The 20425-nt window shown below is 45.9% G+C and overlaps 2 protein-coding genes across 11 annotated transcripts in view; one reads left to right on the top strand and one right to left on the bottom strand.

Moving 5' to 3' along the window:
* The window catches only part of KIAA1549L (KIAA1549 like), a 261414-nt gene that overhangs the window by 128771 nt on the left and 112218 nt on the right, over positions 1-20425 (top strand). For 7 of the 10 annotated variants that reach the window (XM_059139243.1, XM_059139252.1, XM_059139261.1 and 4 more), the window contains exons 2-5: positions 13974-14318; positions 14679-16499; positions 17430-18050; positions 20048-20163. In XM_059139243.1, the coding sequence (XP_058995226.1) occupies positions 13974-14318; positions 14679-16499; positions 17430-18050; positions 20048-20163 (2903 nt within the window). Of the gene's footprint in view, positions 1-13973; positions 14319-14352; positions 16500-17429; positions 18051-20047; positions 20164-20425 lie in introns of those variants that run through there. The other 3 variants (XM_059139315.1, XM_059139325.1, XM_059139292.1) reach the window with 2 other exon arrangements.
* LOC131811137 (large ribosomal subunit protein mL55-like) lies at positions 4101-4689 on the bottom strand. Its single transcript, XM_059139336.1, has 2 exons — positions 4580-4689; positions 4101-4513 (listed from the first exon to the last, which is right to left on the bottom strand). The coding sequence occupies exons 1-2, from the start codon at positions 4604-4606 to the stop codon at positions 4244-4246; spliced, it is 297 nt and encodes a 98-aa protein (XP_058995319.1). The 5' UTR covers positions 4607-4689; the 3' UTR covers positions 4101-4243.

Here is a 20425-nt window from a genome sequence, read left to right on the forward strand (position 1 = left end):
GGCAGGCAACAGTGAGAGTTATTTTACTTTTTGAAAATATGTTTTCTGCAGTTATATTTGGACTAGCAAAAAGATCCTTGCAGTCTCAGCTCAAATTACATTCAATGTTCCTAATTGCTGTTACCCTCAAATATGATAGTGAGTGAGGTCACATCTTCAGTTTACATTTCTCATCTATATTTACAAATGACACAGCTTTGGAACATCTGCTCTGCCTACGGAGGGCTCATTTTTGCAGATGATGCAGCTGTAATGGCTGCTGGCACCATTGTTTCCTCGACGACGATGCTAGGAAACATCTCTTCCTTTCTGCCTTTCCTGCTGGTTGCTGTTTTTTAAGTTGCCTTCTGGAGTTCATTTTGCCAGGAGAGAAGGGCTTAAACTTCTAAGGCAGCATATTTTTATTATTTCTGCCCAAAGCCTTCTTCCACGAATGGTTACTGATGGCAGTCTCCCCATGGCAGCCCCGCCTTTTTATATAACAGCTCTGGAGGTAGGGAAGCTATAGGTCTAAAATAAAGGAGACAAATGTACAACCTTTGCAAAGTTCAGACCTTGGATAAAATCTGTATCTCTAAGGCATAGGTACCTTGGCGTTCATAGAGAACATGGCCATCATTTTATTCCTCATTGGAAAGAGGTACTGCTCTAGATGAATGAGGAAGAGTGGGGGTGTTGTTCATACAGACAACGTTTAAATGCTTTCCTGTTGTTGTTACTTCCATTTTAAAGTATGATAAGTTAATAAAAGTGTAGACTTAAATATTTTCATTTCTGGAGCCAATGGTCCAGTTAAAGGAAATGCAGAGGACAGAGGAACATGCTGAATTGCACCATGAGCGTGCATCGGCCCAGTGCACACTGTGCAAACACAAGTTCTTCATCAGATAGGTTGTAAGCAAACAGAAGGAAAGGAGAGGGAAATCTGGAGATTAAAAGACACTTTAAAACATGGCAAAAGAAAAAATTGTTGTTGGGTAAGATTAATCTATGTCTAGGGGGATAGAACTATTTGAAAATGATTTCTTGGCTTAAGCCGCGTCACAATGTATGGGCTCTTACTGATGACTTGATTTTGCCCTCTTGTGTTAGAGACGAGGAACATGGGGCCCAGCAAAGAGATTTGCTCCGTGTCTAAAAGGGAGCAGGTAGGAGAACCATGATGGGACTCCAGAACTCCTGGCTCATGTGTGAAGCTTCTACTACTTCCCCTGAGTATGATCTTTATCATATATTAATTGTATCTTTGAGTTCATCAACATAGATAAAATCACAGCAGACTTGACTACATCTTGGAGACTCTTTGTGTTAATCTGCTCTGTTAATGCTTTTCAAGCAGATTGGCTCTGGTCTTGTCCTGTGTAAAGTGTCTATAAGCCCAGGAGCTGTAACATTCCCTGATTTATGGATTCACAGAATAAAGTTAGTCTTTTGCTTTCTAGTTGCTTTGACATTATATAGTTAGTTTCATTGTTCAGCACCATTAAAATGCTCTAAGGTTGCAATTAAAGCTATAAAATAATCTTTACTTTTGTTATTAAATTTTATTTTTTCCCAATAGTTCTGACACTGATTTAAATTACATATTTTCACATGTGTAGCACTTTTTCTTGGGGAATTCATTCTTAAGTAGACTGGCTGTTTTGAAAAGAGGGAACTGCCTGATATAAATCCTCAAATTTTGGAATAAAGACATGTATATCACTACCACACAAGCAATTCAGCCAACAAATTCACTTTACTGAAATAGGTTTTGGGTTAAATTATTCAATATTTCCATCCAGTTAGGGAGAAAATAGATCTTAATGGAGGCTATATAACATGCTATATTATACTATGGTGACATGTTTGTTATTATTGATTATTTTTATTTTTGAAAAGAGCCAGGATTTGAGGCTCAATTACAAGTAATTAACAATCCAACAATCCAACCTATGTGCCACAAGAAACATTTAATTCTTCTTGGTATTTGTAAGAAGTCAACAATACATGCCACTAGTTCACTGGCAGTGGTTCTTACAATTATTTACTGTGAAAATAATAGCACTAACCATTCAGGGTAGAAGATAGAAATGTATGTTATTTATCTGGAGGATAATAATGTACATTTTAACTTCAAGAAGCTGTGGATTTAAATTTATACTGGAGCAAGAGGTGTGGAAAATTGTAAGCTAGAGAAACTCTTGACTTCAAGAGACCTTTTTTTTTTAAGTTTTATTTTATTTATTTATTTATTTTTTTATTTATTTGAGAGTGAGAGAGAGCAAGAGAGCACAGAGGGAGAGGGAGAAGCAGTCTCCCTGCTGAGCAGGAAGTCCGACGTGGGGCTGGATCTGAGCCACAGGCAGACGCTTAACCTACTGAGCCTCCCAGGGGCCCCCTGCTGGTACACCTTTTCTTTACCATGATGATCCAGGACAGTAGGGATAGATGTGCCCAGAACGTGGGTGTTTGGTGTGTCCTGGTGTCCTGTTTACAGGTCAACTGGAATTTAGAATACCCTGAGTTGCTCTGGTTTTTATTTTCCTACCTGTGATTCCAAATACCCCACTGTGCCTGGGTAGGAGGCCTGTTTCACCTGCTATTTAATTTAACACTTAAAATTAACCACCACCAGCATCTTCCTGATAGTAGTATTGTGAGGATGAAATGTGCTCATATTTGTAAACAGGACAGAAGTGGACTACAGGAAACGTTCAGGAAGTGCTAGTACCTGGCACACAGTAGGTACTCAGATTAATGAAATGAGTGTAGGGAGGATAAGTCTCCTATCCGTGGTAGGGTACTTTTATTGCGGACTCTTGTCTTTCACACAGAAGGCAGTTACAGAGACACACACACTTGGCATGGCCCCCCCACCCCCCAACCCCCCCGCCGACCAAGTGGTGTGCAGTCTGTCCTAGGCTCCTCCTGGACAAGATCTGAATCTGTTCTGGGTAGACCAGGTGGGGAGAGCACCAGCATTTTGCTGCCCTTTTATGGGCACCCCGACTTCTGGGCCAGACATCTCCTCTGTTGTTAGTCACAGATAGTCCTGGTGTCGAGAAGGATGAAGGAACATCCGTTGCCAATGCTGAACAATTATGTCTAACGATTTGGGTTATTACTAGATAAACCAAGGCACTGGGAGATAGAAGTGAAACTTTTCTTGATGGAATAAATTTAAACTTAAAATAGGTAGATCTTCCCATTCTATACCAAATGAGAGAACATGTAGTCTCAGACACTTCTAAATTATAGAATTAAAAAAAAAATGTTACCTTGGTATGACCACATATGTAAACACTAGACCAAACAATTTGTGAAATTTACTTGCTATGAACATATTGACTATCTTTTTGGGTTTGGGCACTTCTGTGAAGGATTTGAAAATTATTTACTTAGAATAAATATTTTCTTCTTTTTTACCTTAAAGGTGGTTAGTTTAGTTGTTGTTCAGTCTTAATAGAGTTGGTTGATAATTTCTTTTTATAAACATCTGAATTAACAAATTCTGGTAGTGATATTCATAACTAATGAATGTCATTTATGGGATAGTAAAACTTACGTCTGTATCAGTCATCAGTGAATATGAATTAAAGATGAATAATAATATTTGACATTAATAGGGGCAGCATATTCTGCTTCTTGGCCCCCACACAGATACCTGCAGAGATTCAAAGTTTAGTTGTATCAGTACCCATGGGGTGTCACACAGCCTTCCCAGTCAAGGGGGAAAACAATCCAGCTGCTGATATTATCATTTTACCTAAATCAACTTAATACCCCAAAAAGACATTAGAGCCGGTCTGTATAATGATGGTCCCTTACCTTTGTTACACAGAACTTTACAGATCTCTCAGTACTCAGCCTTATGCGGTCTCAAGGGATGAACATCAGTAGAAGAGTCGATGAATAAGTCTGATGAAACAGACAGTGAAACAGGCCAGAGCCAGCTGTGTAATTTCAAAGAGCATGTTTTCAGGTTCCAGGATGGGTGTAGTCCTCTGGTCAGTTCTTCTTTGGTTTTTCTGCATCTGTAATTGCTCCAGGGCAATGACTTTATACCCTGAAAGGATTTCTTTTTTTTTTTTTTTTTTTTTTTTTTTTTGCGAACACACCATGTAAAGACACACCATCCCCGAAATCACATCCCCCACGCAGGCAGCTTCCAGACCCATCACTTTTTTGTCCAAAACCGCTTGTACTGCTCCATGTCAAAGTCATCACTGAGCTCTGGCTCCTCCTTCTCTTTCTTTCGGAGCTAGGCCTCCCGTTTCCGGAACCGTGCCCTCCTCTCCTCTGGGGACAGGGTGTCCAGGTCCACAGGCATCTCAAGCATTCGTCGTGGCTCCCGGTAGCGGATGTGGATGGTGGAGCCGTCCTGCTTGACCAGGAGCACAGGGTAGAGGCGTGCATAGGCTTGTCGGTGCACACGTGTGAGCGAGGCCCTGTTGCTGTCGGCCTGCCGGGAGGATGTATGTAGGCGGGCATGCACCAGAGCATACCCTGTCAACACGGGCTGCCGCAGCAGGTGCAGTGGGGCCTGGTCAGAACAGCTTCTGCCCCATGGAAGAGACCGCTGGGGCAACTGCAGGAGACCAAGCAGCCTGCCCACGGCGGCCATTCCTCCTCAGGGCCCTTGTGGCACGTGGAGGCTCAGGTTCAGCCACTGGCCTGGTGGGTAACCTGCCCCCTTGCCTGAGCTCCGCAGCAACGCCGAACCCCAGCGTCCCGGCCGACCCACCACCCAGTCCACCCACGACCCCGCCTCCCCTGAAAGGATTTCAAGTTAGAATTCTCCCAAGGTGTTCTTCAGAGTGGTGGTTCCTTGGGATAGTAGTTGATATCATGCAAAAAAGAAAAAGAAGAAAGAGTTCCACAGTCAACTCGTTTGGGGATTTTCTAGATTAATTATAACATCTGTTTTCTCTAAGTCTTTTGTAGACTTTGGGGTCCTTGTCTGCACTGTGAATCTCTTGGAAGAGATTTCCTGAGCTGTTTTGAACCAATATCATGGAACCAGTATTTATGGGAACAGTTGTTGGGACATGGCTTCCTTTGCTTGTTCTCGGTTTTAGAGACAGTCAGTTTATCTGGATGTCCCTAATACGGGACTATTGTCTTTTCAATCTAACAAAATACTCTGGAGAGGGACGCCTGGGTGGCTCAGTTGGTTAAGCAGCTGCCTTCGGCTCAGGTCATGATCCCAGCGTCCTGGGATCAAGTCCCACATCGGGCTACTTGCTCCGCAGGGAGCCTGCTTCTCCCTCTGACTCTGCCTTCCACTCTGTCTGCCTGTGCTCGCTCTCATTCTCTCTCTCTCTTACAAATAAATAAAATCTTAAAAAAAAAAAAATACTCTGGAGATGCAAAGTGAAGGGGCAGGTCTTTGCCTATCATGAATAACAATGAGATGACAAAATGTTGGGGTTGCAAATAATAAGGAAAACACTGAAGAGAGCTGAGTTTGGCCTAGGATTATACTGTTTGCACCTCAAATGCAATGAAAAGTCTTAACCTTCTCTTTTTGTGTCTAGTATGTTTTGTGCAGTGCTTGTGTGCTGTATGGACTGTCATGGATTTTATAAATTTTTGAGTTATTAATTGATCATTTGTGCATTAAATGATTTACCCTTATATATATACATACATTTTTTATAAAATTGCATATATGTGATCCTGGAGTATACATGGCTTTCTACTTTTTATTGTAATCTTTTCCTTCCCCCATGCCCCACATTTTTGCTTGGCTGCCCTGCATTTATTTACATTTTTGATTATTGTTTGTCTCCTTAATATATCTTTTTTTGGATTTTGATATTAAAGCAGTACTGGTTTCGTAAAATGAATCAGGGATGTTTTCATATATCTCAAAGGCCTGGATTAGTTTAATAATGTTAGCATCACCTTGTTTTTTTAAAAGGTAGGTAGAACTCAGCCAAATATTTCTGGTCCTGGTGGCTTTTTCAATAGTGCCTCCTTTTTCCTATGTTAATTTGGTTCAGTTGCTCATTTTTGGATTAATTTGGGTTATGAAAGTTATTCCCTTATATATGTGTATTTCTTTTTTTTTTTAATAAGTAAATATATTTTTTTTTATTTTTAAAGATTTTATTTATTTATTTGACAGAGAGAAATCACAAGTAGATGGAGAGGCAGGCAGAGAGAGAGAGAAGCAGGCTCTCTGCTGAGCAGAGAGCCCGATGCGGGACTCGATCCCAGGACTCTGAGATCATGACCTGAGCCGAAGGCAGCGGCTTAACCCACTGAGCCACCCAGGCGCCCTCTTTTTTTTTTTTTTTTAAGATTTTATTTATTTATTTGACAGACAGAGATCACAAGCAGGCAGAGAGGCAGGCAGAGAGGAGGAAGCAGGCTCCCCACTGAGCAGAGAGCCTGATGCGGGGCTCAATCCCAGGACCTTGAGATCATGACCTGAGCCGAATTTAACCCACTGAGCCACCCAGGCGCCCCTGTGTATTTCTTTATTCTGAGAACATGTATGCAAGAACCTCATGTTCTGCCTCTGCCTTCTCTCAGCATCTCAGCCCTCGCTGTAGTGAGATTCATGTGCCTGGTTTGTGAGCAAGCTTAATGGGAAAGTGTTTACTTTGCCAACTGTGCCGAATAAGTCATTTCAAAAACCACATGCTTGATTGTGGGAATAAGCAGACTTCAGGGAGAAACCCAATGCTGAGGCTCAGTGAGCCTTTACTAATGCCAGGAAAGCCCGGTGGATCACCAGGCACTCATTGCCGAATTATAGTGGGAGACAAGGGATTCCCTGTAAGAAATGTGAACCACGCCTGAGAAGTTTGAGTAAGTTTATCGCGAAGTAGGAGTATAATCATTTCCTGTTACCAGAGTTTAGAAAAAAACGCATGACTCTGAACCCTCTTAATTAGATTTTGTGCTCCCTGATGACCATGATGGGAAGTAACATTGTATTGACTGCTGACCGCGTACCAGGGTGTGTTCCAAATATTCCACGTGGGTTAATGCCATTCAGCCTCAAGACGACCCATGAGACAAAGATTATTACTACACACATCATGTGAAGGGCAAACGGGCACAGAGAGGTCTGTAACTTGCCTAAGTTGGCACAGCTGGAACAAGGCAGGCGGGCTGTGAACCCAGTGCTCTGATTCTAGATCCCAAACCCTTCACTGGGACACTTGACCGCCTTCCCAGTGAGGGTTACAGCCTGTTCATCTGCATAAGGGAGGGACTATCTGAGAAAAGATTTGGGTGTTAAATGGCTAAGTGATTGAGCAGATAAGGGGGGTAATTGGCCATAATTCTAAACAGAAAGGAGAAAGTACTCTAATAGAGCTAAAAATGACGAGTTGTGGAAACAGTGATATCTTAATTTTGAGACTATCACTCAGAAGCAGTTTACATTTACATTTTCAACATGGGGTGAAGTCCAGTAATACGCCTTTTGCCCAACTTTCTAAGGCGCTATTACTGCTTTCTAATTGGCTCAGACTGTTCTACATCTCCAGTCTTTCTTGTCTAATGATGAAAATGGTTTCAACTCCCTTTAGGGCTGTTAGAATGAAATAGCAAAAATAAATGGGAAGGTTTGGAAAAGTTTGCTGATAGGATTATCCTGTTTTGGAGGATCAGTTTTTGGTGGTTAATCGCATTTTCGATGGTTGGGTTTAGGCTGTCTGAACAGTGGGGTGAGGTTCTATTTTTGGTTTTGTTTTTGTTTCTGTTTTTTCAAAGAGAGTGTGTGAGTGGGGAGGGGCAGAGGGAGAAGGAGAAGGACAATCTGAAGCAGGCTCCACGCTCAGCCTGACAAAGTACTCAATACAGGGCTCCATCTCACATGGCCTGAGCTGATATCAAGAGTTGAACCTTTAATGGACTGAGCCACCTAGGTCCCCTGGGGTGAAGTTTTTAAACCTATGAATGACCTTATCAGAAAGAATCAGGATGATGGCAGAGTGGTGGGGAAGGAGAGAGACCCCAAGTCCCATTGATTTACTTCTGATGCAGATGGTGTTCAAGTTAGATGTGGGTGGTGACCTTGTCCATAAGAGGGGGTCATTACAGCTGTCCCACCTGCCACAATGTAATTATGATGACAGAATTGGGAGGAGATGAGGCTATTACTTATAAAACTGAAAATGTATAAATAACCTATTTTTTTAAAGATATTTTAAAAATTTTACACAGAGTGAGAGCAGGAACACAATCAGGGGGAGTGGGAGAGGGAGAAGCAGGCTTCCCGCCAAGCAGGGAGCCCAATGTGGGACTCAGTCCTAGGACTCTGTCCTAGGACTCTAGGATCATGACCTGAGCCAAAAGCAGACGCTTAATGATTGAGCCACCCAGGTGCCCCAATAACCTGTATCAGGAGGCAGTTAAACAAATTATAATACTTTGTCTTACCGGGAAAAACATGCAGCCTTATCCAATATGAAAAAATGCCTTAAAATAATGTAAAAAGACCAAAAGCGGGTGCAAAGTTGAATGTGTTGTGTGATCACAGGTCTGAAAACACATAAACCAAAGCTCTTCCAAGAATGAAATCTAGCAGCACAGTTCATCACAGTGTGAATTGTGGTTTCTCTCGACATGGTGGGACATGCCGGTGACTGGTGCTGAGGGATGTGTGGGACTCTTTTCCTTCAACTTTTCCATTGTTTCTAAAGTTTCTGTAATGATCACATAAAGTGAGACTTTAAAAAAAATGAAAAAGAGTAAATGTATTACTGTCTTAAGGGGGAAATCAATTTTATTTTTAAACCTGTTCACAAAGGATTTGAAAGCTATATATATATATACACACACATATATATATGTGTGTGTGTGTATATATATATATATATATATATTTTTTTTTTTTTTAAAGAAAATTGCTGTGAAAGAGCTTTGATAGTTAAAAAGCTTCTGCGGAAGCAATAAACACAGTCTTCTATTTGCTGGCATTGCTTCAAGGAATGGCAGTCTGATTGTGTTTAACCGGCACATTGAAAAAGCCCCAAGAGAAACCGTGTCAAGAAGAATGTCCCAGGCGCCACACTTCAGAACCGTGGGTTGGGGCTGAGTGCTTCCACAGAGAGGTGCTGCTCGGTTCATCTCTGTTGACCTTCTGGGAATCGAGGTCTCAGTGACGTAGAGCTATGCTCAGTAATATTTGCCAAAGCAGCACCAAAAGGAGACTCGACCTCACACTCAGGAGACACAGGCTGCCATGTGGGCTCCAGACTGTTGGGGTCCCTCTGAGAGGACGGAGCCCTCTCTGGACCTGGTGATGGAGGAAGATCTACTCCTTCCCACACAGAGCAGACAGCTTTGGCTCTGAAGTCAGAGGGCATGAGTCATACATGACTTTAGGGTAGCTGTCCCTATGACCTTGACCGAGCCAGTTTTTAACCTCCCTGGGGCATGGTTTGCTCGCCTGTAAAATCGAGGTAAGAACTTTTATTCTCTACCTCCCAGATACTGTGAGGAACAAGGTGGGATGAGGTATGACAAGATCCTGCAAACCATAGGGGATCCACAGTCCTGTGGGATCGTGACAGTGCATGATCTGCAAGGCATTTCTGAGTTTTGACTAGCATCCGAGGCCTCTGAGGAAGTCAGTCCATGCCTATGCTGGACTAAACAAGTAATGATAACAAGAACAATATGAGTAATAGCTAGTGTTTTGGGAACACTATATACCAAACACTGTTCTAAGGACTTTACATGTATTACCTCATTTTAAAGATGTATTTATTTATTTTAGAGAGGGAGAAAGAGCACGCTGCACAGGAAGGGACAGAGGGAGAGGGAGGGAGAGAGAAGCTTTAGCAGACTTCTCGTTGAGCCCAGAGCCTGATGCAGGGCTTGATATCACGACCTTGAGATCATGACCTGAGCCAAAAGCAAGAGTCGGATGCTCAACTGACTGAGCCACCCAGCTGTCCCTGTATCACATCTTAATACTTAAAACAATTTCATGGTAATGTAGTTACCATGGGGTAGGTACTGGAATAGTCCCCATTTTACAAATGAGGGAGAGGCACAGAGAGGTTAAGTAACTTGTCCAGGGTCACACAGCTAGCAGATGGAGGAGCGGGATTTGAATCCAGGCCTGATAGAAAGCTGCCGGTATTTTTCTCTGACATACAAGGACGAGGGATTTGGGATACTTATTTATTAACTGGTTGTCTTAGTTTCTTTCATTCAAGAGCTGCTGTTGATAAGGTTTGCTTTTTTTCAAGTATTGCAGTTAAGAAAACCTGCTGGTGGGCAGTGAACGGGACAAAGCGGATGACTTCATGACTGTGGTTGGCAAAGTGTCCCAGACTGGCTGTGGGAAGGCCTCCTTCTCCTCAGTGTCTCCAGCAGGCAAAGGAAGGAAGCGCTGAGCAGGAAAGGGCTATGACTACAGCCACCTTCCAGTAGCCGGAGGAAACCAGGAAGCCATCCAGGGCAGCGCTGGAAGGCCCTTGGATCTTGAATGGAGAATATTTTTTAAGTAGGAGACTCTGATGACTTTGGAAAGGAGGGTCTCTCCTGGGGTCTGGGACAAAAATAGCCATGCACAAGGGACTGACAATCAGAGGGACTGAAGAGAGAAGTTCAGAGCAGAGAAAAAGCAGCAGGGGAGCCTGACATACGTATGGGCTTTTATGAGGTTCAGGTTTGTAGGCTATGCAGTGGGAATACTTTGAGCACACAGCCCTGGAGACCAGGTCTGGCATTCTGTGCAAGTAGTGGGAATGATGTGCTACCAGTGTGAAGGGCTTCAGGAGGACAGAGGTGCGAACAACTCATCGTTAGGCATCTGGGTGTTACCCGCGGGGGCTTGAGGTCCGGGGAGACTAGGGAGGCAGTTCTCACCATTTCTGACATTCTGTTTCCCAACCTGGCCAAGCACTTCCTAACCCCCTTTATGTTTCATTAGTTAATGAACTTCAGTACAAGGGTAAGTTTAGCCCTGATGGGACTCCATGCAAACTTAGTAAGCAAGTGATTTCCATCACAAAGCCATCTCTGCTCCCTGTCTTTCTTTATCCAGAACCTCCTTAAATGTCTTACCATTTAAGTTATTTCCTTTTAAAATTCTTTAGAATACAAGTCCCTTGGTGAGACACCCTGTCCAAACACAGGTAATTGTTGACTTGTCCCTAGAATGAGTGATAACTTGTTTTTTGTTTTTGTTTTTGTGTTTTTGTGGGGTTTCTTTAGAATGAATGATATTTTTAATGTTCAGAAAGGATCGCTGGTTAGGGGCTTATGCAGGAAAACACCATTGTCTGTCATCTCCCCCTCTTGTATGTGGGACATATCATTGCTTTCTGTGCATTTTTTAACAAGACTGTTACCACAGTTTTCTGCAAAGAGTAGTTCAGGTTATTCTAAGTAGAAGAAAGTTAGGGGTTTTGGTCAGGAGAAGGGGATGGATTGGAGAGTCAGATTTCATTAAGAAAAAAAGAATTCAGTCACTTGATTAGAATGGTGTTGCTTCTTTTTCTCTTTGAAAAATGGGACTTAAATCACTTCTCGGTCTTTTGGTTAAGATCAAGTGAAAAATGGAAGATGGGAAGCCATCCTCAGCTCTGAAAGGCTGTTTGTAGTTCCTGGAGACTGCCTGCAATTCTAGAAGTTGCCCGTAATCCTTTGCCACATGGGCTTTCCCAATAGGGCCTCTCAATTCATCAGGCCATCAGGGAGAGCAAGTCTACTAGCAAGACTAAGTCTTAGATAATATAAACACAAGTGTGATATCCCATCCCTTTGCCATATTCTGTTGGTTAGAAGCAAGTCACAGGTCCTGCTCATATTCAATAAGAGGGGTCACACAAAGGCATGACCACCAAGAGACAGGGATCATGGGAACACTGTAGAGTGTGTCCAGTGTACTCCTATATCCATCCTGTATCACACTTCGACTTCACTGCCTTTTTTGAGTGTTTTAAGCTTTCTGTAATTTGGTTTTGCCCTACTTCTCCTAATTTACTTTTCCCTTCTTAATAAATTACCTCTCCTTTCCCCCTAAAATTTTTTTTCCCTTTTATCCCTTCCATGATACATCAATCAATACAAGTATATTTTATTTATTAGTATAGACATAATTTTAAAATCTTGTGTATAAAGCAGAAGTAATTTTCATTTAAATGAAGAGTTCTTAGCTGTGTTTTGGCTTCTGAATCCTTTTGAGAATCTCATTAAAGCTATAGAGGTTCATTTCCCAGAAGTGAGGGACACAATCCTGTATCATTTGTTATTATTGCTGCATAGCAAACCACCCCTAGCTTAGTGTGGTAAAAAGCTACCATTTCATAATGTTCATGGTTTCAGGAATCCAGATGGAGCACAGTGAGGATGGCTTATCTCTGCCTCATGATTTTTGGGGATGCGGTAGAGAAGACTGAAACAGCCAGGGTGACTTGAAGCGTTGAGGACTAGAATTACCTGGAGGCTTCTTGAGTCACATGGCTGGTGCTTGGGCAGGGATGACTGGGAATCTTGGCTCAGCTGGGACTGTTGCCTGGAGTACTTACATGGCCTCACCATGTGGCTTGGGTTGCTCACAGAGTTATGGCTATTTCTAGGAGGAAGAGTGAAGGAATATATGGAGAACAAGCCTTCCAAAAGGCCAAGTGGAAGCTGTCTGGCCTTTTGTGATGGTAGCCTTGGAAGTCATGTGGCATTGCTTCCACCATACGGTAATTGGTTGAATGGTCTCAGGCCACTCAGCTCCAGGATGAGGAGACATATACCTCACCTCTTAATGGGAGGCATACAGGAGAAATTGCAGAAACACACACACACATATTTAAAGGACTAGATTATCTGAAAATTGAAAGGGATCATTGAGGATGACCTATTTCAGTCCTCTACCATGGCTCAACTCTTTTTCACAACTTTCCAGCCATCCCATGCCTGGACCACTGTGGGGACAGAGGGGTTCCTTCTGTTCTCTCCTGTCATCCATGCCCACCACTTTCCAGTCTGTTCTGTTCCTCACTCCATAGCCAGAATGCTTGTTCTAAAACACAAATTTGCTCCTGTACATCACCCATCTTCACCTACCCACCCCACTCCACTTCAAACCAGATTTCATAACTTCAACTCCCCTTGGTTTATTTCTGTCAGGTAGTTCTGAGGTTTTTAGATAATAATGGAGAAAGCTCTCAAAGTAGATTTTCTTTTTTATTCTTAATTTAAAATATGACTTAAGGGTGCTTGGCCACCTTTGGGGTCATGAACACCATCAACACTGCAGAACCATGGGAAGGGGGACCAGAGAATCATCCGGCAAGATTGTTTCTCTTCCCAAGCATGAAATTTCCAGCTTTCTGCTCAGTTATGTCCCTGCCTCATTTCCTGTGGAGCTCACCATTTTGAGCCCCTCCCTCCTTTCCTTTCTACCTGCAGCTTTATACAGGAAATGTTGGTGCTGACCATCTGAATTCTCTGTAGGTGCTTGTAGTGACCCTGGGTCTTGTGAGGTGGCTCTAGTCCTCTGTTGGATGTGAATAACTTATCTTTCAGAGAGCAAGACTTAGGGTCCTAAAAAGACATTTGCATCCAGATACACAGTTCTCTCATTTTGCATTTTGGGTTCTTGCATCAGGTTCATTTTGGTGTCATTGGCCATGGCAGATGGTCACGTTGATCTTCGATTTTCTAGGTTGTGAGTTTCCCAGTCCAACCCTTGTAGGTGATAAAAAAAAAAAAAAAAAAAAAAAAAAAAAAAAAAAAATTTAAGATACACAGGTGTCTTCTGCATCTTTGCTCAAATATGACTTTATTGGAGACTGTGGCTCACCATCCCTGCCCTGGAGGGTAGCTGCCACATTTGCACCTGTGTAATGACATCATTGTCTGAATATGTTTAATGAGTCTTCTGCACTGGGGCACAGCTCTGTGAGATGGGGGCGGTGCCTGCCATGCCCACCCCTTCTCTCCAGAACCTCCAGGACCTCCCAAAGCAGGCACTTGGTGATTGCTGATGCCTGATCATGTGATATTTTGTTTCTCAGGAGTAGACAATCTACAGATAACAGTCAGCCCGACCCCAGAGTCATTTCCTCACGGGAAAGTGTTACCGATTTCACCAACATGGCCTTTCTCAGAAGTCCAGTCTTCCTTGGCAGCGGCCAGAATCCAGAATGTGCTGGGACCGTCCCCTGACAACACGAGCGTGCTGCAGCTCCCCCGAACACCTCCGCCGAAGACACACCGCAGAGCTAGGGCTCACGGGGACTTCTCTTCCTCCCCTTACCAAGGAAGTGGCCATAGCGCCTTCCTCGAGCCTTCCAAGGATTCCACGGAGTCTGTGGTCCAGCCGAGACCTCAAGGGGGAAAAGACGCAGCCTCCATGTCAGGTTTGCCTCACACCAGCATGCTCCCCTCCTTGTCCACCATCCCATCTCAGCCAGTATGGGTAGGGACTCCTTCCATTACCACACAACATGCCCCACGATCAGACGGGCTCCCGTTTCTCCCTCCACCTTCACCCTCCTCATTGGCTCCTGACTCACCTCATTCCATTGTCTTTTCTAAACCAGCCAAACCACCCACCCAAGTGCCTTTCTTCCCCCACACAGCTCCTCCTGGCTCCTCTTCACATCAGAGCATAGCTAATTCCCCAATCCCATTCGCTGGTGAAATGAACCACACTCCATCCAAAAATGCTCTCGATTTGCTAGGCATCCCTCATCTAGGTTTTTCTGGATCCTCCACAGGACAGCGGCCCGAGCTACCCCCCACAGCAGGTCCTCACTCCGCAGGCTCCCCCACACCTGCGTTTTTGAGCTCCGTGGCAGAACTGGCCCACCTGCCTCCCGTTCCCCTAGTACCTGGAAGTCTTCCTCGGCGTCCAGATGGACCGCCTTCACAGGCAGTGGCGGAAGGGGCTTCAAGTCCTACATCCACCCACTCTGTGGAAGCTGGGGTGGCCAAGGGCGTGCACAGTGAGGTGTCTTTGCCGACTTCGAAGAGTGCAGCAGCCGCTGCTGTGACTGAGGAGGCTGTGTCTTTGCTTTCCCGGACTGCAAGATCTGGGGCAGTGGAAACGACCTCCAGAAAGCTAGCCCCTGCTACTGCAAATGACTCCACTCACCCACTGCATTTGCCAGCCGCTCCAGAGAATTCCAAAGGGCCCAATTTTTCGGCAGAACACACGGCTTCCTCATTGGTGCCTTCTCCTCTGCCTCTCCCCACGGCCAGCCGAGGGCAAGCCATCCTTTCTGGGGCATGGAACATCACAGCCGCCGACTCTCCCTCCCCACCCACTTTCACCCAGCTGGCGCAGAATCAGGCTTCCCCATCCACCGCGCCCCTAAAGCCAGCTCCTCAAGAAGAGGGCACCAGCGGGTCCCCTCCGACCGCAGCTCCAGACTTCCCCCAGTCTAGCAAATCTCCCCATCTCCTTTCTGCAACTTGGGCCTCTCTCCTGCGGGAGGAAGAGAGCATGACAGCTGTTTTAAAGAAAAACGAAAAGGCAAACTTGACAGTTGCTCTCCAGACCCTTCCAAGAAAAGACATTCTGAGTCTTCACACTGTAAATGGGTTCCCCTCTGATTCCAGCACGGATCGTATTTCATCTTTTCTCCTTACAACACTGAGAACAAAACTCCCTTCAGAATCAGCGCTCCCTTCCGTGCTGTCCGTACGAGGCCCCCAGACTATTCTCCCAACCCCCCGCTCATCCAGCGCCAACCCAGAGGCTCCTGCAGCTGCAGAAGGCCGCTCTGAGTCACCAGTCCCAACGTCCCAACAGGTGACAGCATTTCCCTCCTCCGCTGAGGTCTATGATTTCTCAACAATGAGACGTGTTTTAAAGCCAGCGACCACAGATGTTTTCGGGAGTTCTCTTCCCACAGAAACTGGATCCCTCTCCATACAGCCCATGAGATCTGGCTTGCAGCAGCAGACAAATTATGATTTAAATGGGCACACAGTTCACTCCACCCGTTGGGAAAGTCGTTCAGCTTCAACTCCTCCTCCCAGTGGTTCGACTTCAGCGGCCAGAACAATAAAATCTTCAGATCGCAGAGCTACTGCTGGGCCATTAGTGACTGCAGAAGGCTTCACCATCCAGCATCCTGCCCTTCCTACCAGCGCCAACCAGCCTGTCCCACAGTCAGAAGTTAGCATGGTTGGAAACCATACGGACGTGGTGTCCTTAACCGGTGCCTATTCCAGAGACTTCCAAACAGCTGAGGTTGAAAAGGACCCACCCGCAGGCCAACACACTGCGTCTCATCCCCGTCTCCAGCTGCCTGGGCATGCAACACCTGCTCTTTTGCCAGCCTCTCCAAGGCTGACTTACGCGGCCCGCGTCCACAAAGTGCTTTCAGACGGAATGGATAGGAGTCTCTCTATTTCCAGTGATGTCTATCCATCTCCTGAGATAAGTGCTTCTCCACCATTCCAGAGTCCCTTGAGAGATCACACGACGGCTGAGTCTCCTCTACCAAGCAGGGCCGGACTCAGGACCCCGTCCAAAGTACTGCTGGCTTCTTGGGGCCCCGACAAACGGACAGGTGCAGCTACGCGTGCAGGTAGTTGGTTTCCTGGTACCCCCAAAATAGTTAGGACTGCTTCTGTGGACAGAGGACCTTCAAGTTCAACACAGACACCCGGCTTTGCTTAGAAGGAGCAGAAACACACTTTGAGGGTGATGAACAAGTTAGGGGTCCACAAAAGTCCTGTCCTTTATCCTCTGCTGACTTGAGTTTTTTGAAAGTACAGTCGGTCTCCGGCTTAAAAGAGTTTGACTTACAATTTTTCAGCTTACAGCAGTGCAAAAGTCATAGGCATTTGGTAGAAATCACACTTCGAATTTGAATTTGGATTTTTTTTTTTCCGGGCTAGCAATAAGTTAGTCCTCTCCGGTGGTGCCAGGCAGGGCAGTGGGGCACAACTCCCAGCCGGCCACGAGACCATGAAGGTCAGCAATGATACGATTATAACCATCTCGTACCCACAATTACAACCATCTCGTACCCACACCACTATTCCATCACTTTCAGTACAGTGTTCAACAAATTACGTGAGATATTCAGCACTTTATTGTAAGACAGGCTTGTGTCAGATGGTTTTGAGCAACCGTAGGCTACGGTAGGTATTACGAGCACAGTTAAGGTGGGTTGGCTAAGCCAGGATGTTCGGTAGCTTAGGTGTATTACATGCATTTCTGATTTATGATATTTTCAACTTATGATAGGTTTATTAGGACAGAACCCCATCGTAAGGTGAGAAAGAGCTCCATTCAGAATTTAAACATCCTTATTGCCAACCACAGGTTTCTGTAAGGGACATTCTCACTGTGGGTAATTGACTTAACGAACCTAGAACCATTTTGCCCAAATTCCAGAGTACAGAGACTTTTCTCACCAGCAAACCCGCAAGTTCCATCCATCTGTCACCACCACAAGTGACACGTGCCCTGCAGACCAATGACAGACTTTGCTTTTTTTCCCTCTTTGTAGTGGACCCCTCCGTGTCGTCCAGGGCGGAACCAACAGCAGCAGCCACCCCTGCAGCTACGTCGTTCCTGGGGAAATCAAGTCCACGGGCGCTGTCTGCAGCCCTGATCGCCAAGGGCCCTGGCAGTAACCCTTCGGCCATGGCCTCAGGATTAGTTAAGAGCAGCTGGACCGCTGCTCTAGCTACAAATGCCACAAACAATACAGCACCTGGCCCAAAGGCGACAGTGGGGGCGGTGCATCCGACCTTCTCCTTCACGCCAACCTACATGTTTTCCAGAACAGCACACACCGTGAGTGCTCACACAGCCATGCAAGGGAACGCAGGCACCGCCTCTGGCCTGCTGTCCACGACACACCTCCCCAGGAAACCACAAGCCATGCACACGGGCCTTCCCAACCCCACCAACCCAGACATGCCCCGGGCAGCCACCGCCCGCCCGCTGACCATCACAGCAGCCTTGACGTCCATCACCGCACCAATGAGAGCCACCCGCTTGCCACCCGCACTGATGGGAAATACAGATACTGCTCTTCCCGCTGCGTCAGCTTCCGTGGTCACCACCGGCAAAATGGCGTCCAACCTGGAGTGTCAGATGTCCAGTAAGCTCCTGGTAAAGACAGGTGAGAGTCCACTGTCCTGATTTTACTTGAAAGTAGCAATCATGCCCTGGTCTCAGAGACATAGCAGAATTATTTGAGTTCTTTGAGATGAGTGGTTCTTAACCAGGGACAGTTTGGCTCCTTCTCCCCCAGAAGGCATCAGGCCATGTCCAGAGACTGTCTGTGACATGAAAGGGAGGTAGATCCCCACGAACCTACAGCAAAGGATCATCCAGCCCCAAATGTCACAGTGCTGAGGTTGAGAACCTCTGGTCCTTATCATAAGTGATGGCGGAGAGGGGGAGCTTTATGGAACATGGGGTCTAGTCCCGAGGTCCGTCCTGATATCAGAGGCCCCTGGGGAAGCCACTTCTGCCAGTGGGTGGGGGAGGGTGGTCTGAGAAGATGAACGTGTAGCAAGTTTTCCTGCAGAACAAATCAGGGATGTGTCACATAAAGGAATGAGCTGGCTAGTAAGATGGCAAATCTCGGAAGCCCTACAGAATTCAGAAAGGCTTTTGTTAGCTATTTTGTCAGTCGGCAGATAGTAAAAGTACAGCTGTGTGATGAGGGTGCCCAGGACTTCCTTCGGATGTTGAAAAGGAGGCCTTGAGAAAGCTGGGTGGTGTCTGTTGTCTCAAGCTGCACTTCCTGGTGGCAGCCCAGCAGGCCAGGAAGGCCCAGGACGCTTTCATCAGTGGCAGTGTTTGCTCTAAAAATCATCAGACACGTTATTTGAAAGAGCATGCCAATGCTGAATGCTTGAGTCCCGCCTTCCTCTTCGCCCCACAAAGGATTAAGTGAAATTATATCTTAAGACAAACCCTATCCTAAAATGGGAAATTGGGAAACTAGGCGTATAGCAGAAAGTACACTATTGCTTTCTGTTTCTTAAGAAATTATACCATCTGGTTTTCCACTCCCCCTGCTCTGACAGGCAGGCCACCCCAACCACCTAGATGCAGAAGTCTGGAACATTCTCCCCCACTTCTGTGTCACTCTCCATCATTCCAGCCACACCGGGCCCACCGCAGGGGCCCTTCAGTTCTAAACCCTTGAATACTCCTTCTCTCCGTCCCCACTGCCCTTCTCTGGTTCACGCTGTCGTCACCCACCTCTATTTCTGCAACAACAACCAAATTTATCTCTCTGCCTTTGACTAGCCACCCCCCGCCCCAATCTGTTCTCCAGTCTGCAGGCAACGGAATTCTCTAAAATGAATGCCTTCGCTGAAAACCCTTCGCTTCCCGGAGCCAGCAGGACCAAGCCTAAACATGTATACTGAGGGGCACTGCTTCTCACCACTGTGCCTTTGCTCTTGGTCCTCTCTCTGCTGGGAATGGCTGGGGATGGGGGGCGTCCTTCTCCTGTTGGCCAAGCTCGTTCCCTGTTATCCTTCAGGACTCAGCGGAAGCTTCAGGAAACCTTCCCTGAACCCCACCCCCTTGCCCAAGTCTGGGCTGGATGTTCCTCCTGAAGCCTCAGACAGCCTGGGAGGCTTCCCTTCAAATAACACCTGTCACATTCAGTCACAGGTGCCTGTTGTCCACCCCAGGTCTCCATCCCGCTCTCTGTCCCACTTAGAGGGTGCGGGGCTGCCCCTGCCTCATTCAGGGCTGTTTTAGGCTGCAGGACCTCACTCAGGGCCTGCACGTCAGCAGGCTGTCAGGGAACACTCTTGTCGGAATTTTCTTGCATGCATTTTCTTACTGACCCATTGGGGCCAGGCACCGCTGAACCCAGTTTTCAAAGTCAAAGGCAGCGTTGGTCAGAAATGAAGTGCAGCCGGCATATTAGCTCTCTCTCCTCTAGGATCACACCAATATGAGGCCTCCCTTCTTGGGACTTGAGTGGGACCGAGAGAGCTACTACCCCAGCCCGCCGCTCTCATTGGTTGGACCTGTGGTCACCAGCTTTATTCAGAACTTGCAGGAGGTGGAGGGTGGAGAGGAGAGGGGAGCCCCAGGAGGGGGTCTGCTGCCTTACCCTAACGGCCGTGCTTCTGTTTGGTCCCACAGTTCTCCTTCTGACCCAGAGGAGAGTGCAAATCAGTGAAACCTTGAAGTTCAGTATAGCCAAAGGGCTCACGCAGGCATTACGGAAGGCTTTCCACCAGAATGACGTCTCGGCTCACGTAAGCCCCTCGCTTTTGTAATTAAACTAAGCCCTCTATATCCTCCTCTTGGACCCCGAGTACGTCTAGATTTTCCTCCTCTCTGGGTACCATGACCACACATGTCAGAAGTAACATCTTCCTTCATTTTGGCGAATAGCTCATATGTGGTGACTGGAGAGAAAAAGGCCAAATTTTGAGGTGGAAAATGGAGGTTAATTGCCTTATGTCTTTTTTTTTTTTTTTTTTTTCAAGCCTGGATATACTGTTTTAAGTCATACCA

This window comes from Mustela lutreola, chromosome 1 (assembly GCF_030435805.1).
Source record: "Mustela lutreola isolate mMusLut2 chromosome 1, mMusLut2.pri, whole genome shotgun sequence".
NCBI classification, from domain to species: Eukaryota; Metazoa; Chordata; class Mammalia; order Carnivora; family Mustelidae; genus Mustela; species Mustela lutreola.